This window comes from Carcharhinus amblyrhynchos, unplaced genomic scaffold (genome assembly GCF_965287045.1).
Source record: "Carcharhinus amblyrhynchos unplaced genomic scaffold, sCarAmb.v2.hapA scaffold_609, whole genome shotgun sequence".
Lineage (NCBI taxonomy): Eukaryota > Metazoa > Chordata > Chondrichthyes > Carcharhiniformes > Carcharhinidae > Carcharhinus > Carcharhinus amblyrhynchos.
This window is the reverse complement of record NW_027650349.1, coordinates 27,501-35,000: the sequence shown is the minus strand read 5'-3', so window position 1 is coordinate 35,000 and position 7,500 is coordinate 27,501. Positions and strand designations below refer to the sequence as shown.

The following is a 7,500-nucleotide window of genomic DNA, read 5'->3' as shown; positions in this document are numbered from 1 at the left end:
ACGCAGGACACACGAGCATTATACTTGCGTTAGCGTCACGGTAAGATACACTCTCGAGACTTTTAACCAGAATTACACAGAGCAGAGAGACAGGTCACTCACTCTCCTCCCTGTGTTAGTGTTCCTGCTCATCGTCTCTCCTCCACTCCCCCCCCGCCGTGGGAGCGAGTCCCACATTCTCCCCCCCCCGTGGGAGCGAGTCCCACATTCTCCCCCCCCCCGTGGGAGCGAGTCCCACATTCTCCCCCCCCCGTGGGAGCGAGTCCCACATTCTCCCCCCCCCGTGGGAGCGAGTCCCACATTCTCCCCCCAGAATGGGAGCGAGCCCCACATTCTCCCCCCAACATTCTTTGTGCGTGTGTTTCTCCAGGTACAAGCTGTTTGCTTGGATCGCCGCGTTTGCGGGCTTGTCCCAGGAATACTGCATGGCGTGCGGACGTATCGCTGAAGAGAGAGACCACGACCTGTTTGTCCCGTGCATCACCCCTGGATGCAAAGGTACCGAGGATCGTCACACGCGCACCAGGTCAAAGGTCTCTCTTTTTCGTGTTGCGTTCACAGATCGGTTCCAAAAATTCGGGGAGTCGCGGACAGTGAAGAGGATTCTCAGAGGATAGAGCAGGATGCACCCTGGATAGAGTGGGAGAGGACGTTTCCACTGGTGGGAAAAACTAGAACCAGAGAGGGCACAACCTTAGGCTAAAGGGACCATCCTTTAAAACAGGGATGGGGGAGGAATTTCTTCAGTGGGGAATCTGTGGAACCCTCTGCCGTAGAGGATTCCGGGTCACTGAGTGTCTTTAAGACAGAGGTTCCTGATTAATAAGGGGATCAGGGGGAAAAGGCAGGAGAATGAGGGGATGAGAAAAATATCAGCCATGATTGAATGGAGCAGATTCGATGGGCTGAGTGGCCTAATTCAGCTCCTATCTCTTAAGGTCCTGTATAGACGGGTTAGAGACTTGGGCAGAGAATTGGCAGATGGTGTTTAATCTGGAGAAGTGTGAGATATTTTGGAATATCTAATCCATGGAAGAACTGTACAGTAAATGGTAGAACCTTTAGGGTTATCGATAGGCAGAGGGATCTGGGCGTACAGGTGTACAGGTCATTGAAAGTGGCAACGCAGGTGGAGAAGGTGGTCAAGAAGGCATACGGCAATGCTTGCCTTCATCGGCCGGGGCACTGAGTTTAAAAATTGGCAAGTCGTGCTTTATCGAACCTTAGTGAGGTCGCACTGGGAATATTGTGTTCAATTCTGGTCGCCACACCACCTTTAGAGAGGCTTTAGAGAGGGTTACAGGAAAGATTTACCAGGATGTTGCCCTGGTACGGAGGGCATTAGCTATGAGGAGAGGTTGGAGAAACTCTTGTTCTCATTGGAGCGACAGACTGAGGGGGGTGGGGGAGCAGGGGGGTGCGGGGTGCGACCTGATAGGGGTGGCACAGTGGGTTAGCACTGCTGCCTCACGGCGCCAGGGACCCGGGTCAGATCCCCGGCTCGGGTCACTGTCTGTGTGGAGACTGCATGTTCTCCCTGTGTCTGCGTGGGTTTCCTCTGGGTGCTCCAGTCTCCTCCCACAGTCCAAAGATGGATTGGCCAATCCACCTAAATTGCCCGTTGGTGCCAGGGGGACACCCTAGAAGGGTAAATGGGGTTCGGGCCTGGGGGGGGGGGTTTAGCATGGCCAATCCACCCTAACCCGCACATCTTTGGACACTAAGGGGCAATTTAGCATGGCCAATCCACCCTAACCTGCACATCTTTGGACACTAAGGGACAATTTAGCATGGCCAATCTACCTAACCTGCACATCTTTGGACACTAAGGGACAATTTAGCATGGCCAATCCACCCTAACCTACACATCTTTGGACACTAAGGGACAATTTAGCATGGCCAATCCACCCTAACCTACACATCTTTGGACACTAAGGGACAATTTAGCATGGCCGATCCACCCTAACCTGCACATCTTTGGACACTAAGGGACAATTTAGCATGGCCGATCCACCCTAACCTACACATCTTTGGACACTAAGGGACAATTTAGCATGGCCGATCCACCCTAACCTACACATCTTTGGACACTAAGGGACAATTTAGCACGGCCAATCCACCCTAACCTACACATCTTTGGACACTAAGGGACAATTTAGCATGGCCAATCCACCCTAACCCGCACATCTTTGGACACTAAGGGACAATTTAGCATGGCCAATCCACCCTAACCCGCACATCTTTGGACACTAAGGGACAATTTAGCATGGCCAATCCACCCTAACCCGCACATCTTTGGACACTAAGGGACAATTTAGCATGGCCAATCCACCCTAACCTACACATTTTTGGACGCTAAGGGGCAATTTACCATAGCCAATCCACCCTAACCTACACATCTTTGGACACTAAGGGGCAATTTAGCATGGCCAATCCACCCTAACCTGCACATCTTTGGACACTAAGGGACAATTTAGCATGGTCAATCCACCTAATCTGCACATCTTTGGACACTAAGGGACAATTTAGCATGGCCAATCCCCCTAACCTACACATCTTTGGACACTAAGGGGCAATTTAGCATGGCCAATCCACCCTAACCTACACATCTTTGGACACTAAGGGACAATTTAGCATGGCCAATCCACCCTAACCTACACGTCTTTGGACACTAAGGGACAATTTAGCATGGCCAACCCACCTAACCCGCACATCTTTGGATACTAAGGGACAATTTAGCATGGCCAATCCACCCTAACCTACACATCTTTGGACACTAAGGGACAATTTAGCATGGCCAATCCACCCTAACCTACACATCTTTGGACACTAAGGGGCAGGGACCGGGCTCCATTCTGGCCTCAGGAGACAGTGTGGAGTCTGTGCGTTCTCCCCATGTCTGTGTGGGTTTCCTCCAGGTGCTCCAGTTTCCTCCCACTATCCAAAAGCGAGTAGGTCAGGTTTATTGGCCATGCTAAATTGCCGACACTTCAGTTAAGAAAGCCCCACCAACACCTCTACTTTCTCAGGAGACTAAGGAAATTTGGCATGTCCGCTATGGACTCTCACCAACTTTTACAGATGCCCCACAGAAAGGCATTCTTTCTGGTTGTATCACAGCTCGGTCTGGGCTCCTGCTCTGCCCAAGACCGCAAGGAACTACAAAAGGGTGGTGAATGTAGCCCCAATCCCATCACACAAACCAGCCTCCCGTCCATTGACTCCGTCTACACTTCCCGCTGCATCGGGGCAAAAGCAGCCGGTATAATCAAGGACCCCCCCCCACACACCCTGGACATTCTCTCTTCCACCTTCTTCCGTCGGGGAAAAAGATACGAAAGTCTGAGGTCCCGTACCGACCGACTCAAGAACAGCTTCTTCCCTGCTGCTGTCAGACTTTTGAATGGACCTACCTCGCATTAAGTTGATCTTTCTCTACACCCTCGCTGTGACTGTAACACTACATTCTGCACCCTCTCCTTTCCTTCTCTATGAACGGTATGCTTTGTCTGTATAGCGCGCAAGAAACAATACTTTTCACTGTGTCCCAATACATCTGACAATAATAAATCAGCTCATACTGTTCTGTTTCTCTACCTTGAGACAGAGTGTAAATTCAGAGCTGCCTCTCTTTCTCTGTTAGGTTTCTACTGTACAGATTGTTACCAGCACATGAACAATATCTGCTCCATCTGCATGGGCCCGCTGGCGTACCAGGGAGACATCGATGAGGAAGTGTAAGTAGACTTTGGGCTGGGCATTTACGAACCTCATCTGGCTGTTGTCTCTCTCTCTGTGTTTCTCTCTCTGTCTCTGAGTTTCTCTCTCCGCTCCTCTCTGCCTGTCTGCGTGTCTTTGTCTCTCTCTCGCCCGCTCCTCTCTCTCTGTTATCTCTCTCTGTCTGTCTCTTTCTCTCTCTCTCTTTGTCTCACTCTCTCTTTTCTCTCCCTCTCTCTGTTTCTCTCTCTCTCTCTCTGTCTCTTCCTCTCTCTCTCTGTCTCTTCCTCTCTCTGTCTGTCTCTCTCTGTCTGTCTCTCTCTGTCTGTCTCTTCTCTGTCCTCTCTCTCTCTCTCTATCTCTCTCTCTCTCTCTCCTGTTTCTCTTTCTCTCTCTCTCTTTCTCCCTCTGTTTTTCTCTCTCTCTCTCTCTCCCTATCTCTACCTCTATCTCTCTCTCTCACTGTCTCTCTCTGTCTCTGCCTCTCTCTCTCTTCCTCTGTCTCTTTCCGTCTCTCTCTCTCTCTCTATGTCTATCTCTCTCTCCTGTTTCTCCCTCTGTCTCTCACTCTTTCTGTCTCTCTCTCTCTCACTGTCTCTCTCTCTGTCTCTCTCCATCTGTCTCTTTCTGTCTGTGTCTTTCTCTTTTTCTCTCTCTTTCTTCCTCTGTCTCTGTCTCTCTCTCTCTCTCCCAAACGAAGGCCAACATACCATTTGCCTTCCTTACTGCCTGCTGTACCTGCGCGCTTACTCTCAGTGACTGACACACGAGGGCTCCAAGGTCTCGCTGAGTATCCACCTCTCTCAATTTACACCCATTCAAATAGAAGTCAGAATGGACCTTTGTATGGAATTTTGTCCTTCATTGCTAGAGGGATAGAGTTTAAAAACAGTGAGATTATGTTGCAGCTGTATAAGGTGCTGGTGAGGCTACGCCTGGGATACTGTGTACAGTTTTGGTCTCCTTACTTGACAAAGGATATACTGGCACTGGAGGGGGTGCAGAGGAGATTCCGGAGTTGAGAGGGTTGGCTTATAATGAGAGACTGAATAGAATGGGGCTATACTCATTGGAATTCAGAAGAATAAGAGGAGATCTTATAGAAATATGTAAGATTATGAAGGGAATGGATAAGATAGAAGCAGGGAGGTTGTTTCCACTGGCGGGTGAAACTAGAACTAGGGGGCATGGCCTCAAAGTAAGGGGGAGCAGATTTAGGACTGAGTTGAGGAGGAACTTCTTCACCCAAAGGGTTGTGAATCTGTGGAATTCCCTGCCCAGTTGAGGCTCCCTCATTGAATGTTTTTAAGGCAAGGGTAGATAGATTTTGGAACGGTGAAGGGATTAAGGGGAGCGGGCGGGTAAGTGGAGCCGAGTCCATGAAAAGATCAGCCATGATCTTATTGAATGGCGGAGCAGGCGGCCCACTGTGTGGGGTCTGTACGTTCTCCTCGTGTCTGCATGGGTTTCCTCCGGGTGCTCCAGTTTCCTCCCACAGTCCAAAGATGTGCAGGTTAGGGTGCATCGGCCGTGCTAAATTGCCCCTTAGCGTTCAAAGATGTGTAGGTTAGGTGGATTGGCCATGCTAAATTGTCCCTTAGTGTCCAAAGATGTGTAGGTTAGGGTGGATTGGCCATGCTAAATTGTCCCTTAGTGTCCAAAGATGTGCAGGTTAGGTGGATTGGCCATGCTAAATTGCCCCTTAGTGTCCAAAGATGTGTAGGTTAGGGTGGATTGGCCATGCTAAATTGCCCCTTAGTGTCCAAAGATGTAGAGGTTAGGGGGATTGGCCGTGCTAAATTGCCCCTTAGTGTCCAAAGATGTGCAGGTTAGGTGGATTGGCCATGCTAAATTGCCCCTTAGTGTCCAAAGATGTGCAGGTTAGGTGGATTGGCCATGCTAAATTGTCCCTTAGTGTCCAAAGATGTGTAGGTTAGGTGGATTGGCCATGCTAAATTGTCCCTTAGTGTCCAAAGATGTAGAGGTTAGGGGGATTGGCCATGCTAAATTGCCCCTTAGCGTCCAAAGATGTGTAGGTTAGGTGGATTGGCCATGCTAAATTGCCCCTTAGTGTCCAAAGATGTGCAGGTTAGGTGGATTGGCCATGCTAAATTGCCCCTTAGTGTCCAAAGATGTGCAGGTTAGGGTGGATTGGCTATGCTAAATTGTCCCTTAGTGTCCAAAGATATGCAGGTTAGGGTGGATTGGCCATGCTAAATTGTCCCTTAGTGTCCAAAGATGTGCAGGTTAGGTGGATTGGCTATGCTAAATTCTCCCTCAGTGTACCCAAACAGGCGCCAGAATGTGGCGACTGGGGGATTTTCTCAGTAACTTCATTACAGTGTTAATGTCAGCCGATATGTGATTAATAAATAAATTTTAATTCAAATCAACAGGCTGAATTCAAAGCATTAAAAAGCCTGTTGCTTGTTGTAGAAATTGATAAGCAGAGGGATCTGGGCGTACAGGTACACGGGACACTGAAAGTGGCAACGCAGGTGGAGAAGGTGGTCAAGAAGGCATACGGCAATGCTTGCCTTCATCGGCCGGGGCACTGAGTTTAAAAATTGGCAAGTCATGCTTTATAGAACCTTAGTGAGGCCGCACTTGGAATATCGTGTTCAATTCTGGGTCACCCACACTACCAGAAGGATGTGGAGGCTTTGGAGAGGGTTACAGAAAAGATTTACCAGGATGTTGCCCCTGGTATGGAGGGCATTAGCTATGAGGAGAGGTTGGAGAAACTTGGTTTGTTCTCACTGGAGGTTGAGGGGAGACCTGATAGAAGTCTACAAGATTATGAGGGGTGTAGAGTGGATAGTCAGGAGCTTTTCCCCCCAGGGTGGAAAAGTCAGGGGCACAGGTTTAAGGGGCAAGGTTTAAAGGAGATGTGCGAGGCAAGTTTTTACAGAGGGTGGTGGGTGCCTGGAACTCGCTGCCGGGGGGAGGTAGTGGAAGCGGATACGATAGTGAGTTTTAAGGGGTGTCTTGACAAATCCATGAATGGGATGGGAATAGAGGGATATGGTCACCGGAAGGGTAGGGGGTTTTAGTTCAGACGGTGGGTGCAGGCTTTGAGGGCCGAAGGGCCTGTTCCTGTGCCGTAATTTTCTTTGTTCTTTGTTCACTTTGCTGCTTGGCCTTTGATACGAAAGTTACATTTTGGATGTTTCGTTTTGGATACCCTGTATGCACTTGCATTCTTTTGTTAACTCTCTAAGCACGGAGAAAGGAAACCGTGTTAGTGCTTTTTCTTGAGCGTTTTATCATTTTAACAACGCCAGTGTACAATTTCTCCACCCAACCACGCAACACAGGGACTCCAGCGACTCTGGGAAAGTCAAGTTGTGGATGAGCGCCCTCGAGAGTATGAAGACTCGACAAGACAAAGCCAAGAAGGAACGGCGTGAGCTGCGCTCCCTCCTGAAGAAGAAGGTCAGGGCGGCCCTCTACGAGGACCTGGAGGTGACCAGGGAGACGGATGTGAGGCTGAGGGCCCTCTTCCAGCAGAAGCGACTGGCCGAGGCGGCCAAGAAGGCCAGGGGGCGGCAGGCCTCGGGCCTAGCGAGAGACTTGGAATCCAGAGGCACCGTGAGGCAGAGCAGGAAAAGGTGGGTAAAGAATCCCCCACAAACTCCCTCAAAACGGCCCAGGGCTTGAATAGAAGGAGGCCATTCGGGCCTTCGAGCCGTCATTCGTTTCAACCGCGGCCAATCAGCTGCCCGGGATTTTACTACCCCGTCTGCCGCAGAAATTGGAGTGGGCGAGGGGCGGTCAACGGAA

The 7,500-nt window shown here is 50.1% G+C and overlaps 1 protein-coding gene across 1 annotated transcript in view; it reads left to right on the top strand.

Moving 5' to 3' along the window:
* Window positions 1-7,500, top strand: part of dcst2 (DC-STAMP domain containing 2) — a 28,351-nt gene that overhangs the window by 19,620 nt on the left and 1,231 nt on the right. Inside the window, exons 11-14 of the mRNA XM_080184203.1 lie at window positions 1-40; window positions 371-498; window positions 3,644-3,737; window positions 7,035-7,328. The exon at window positions 1-40 is cut by the window's left edge and continues 91 nt beyond it. Of these exons, the coding sequence (XP_080040329.1) occupies window positions 1-40; window positions 371-498; window positions 3,644-3,737; window positions 7,035-7,328 (556 nt within the window). The remainder of the gene's footprint in view (window positions 41-370; window positions 499-3,643; window positions 3,738-7,034; window positions 7,329-7,500) is intronic.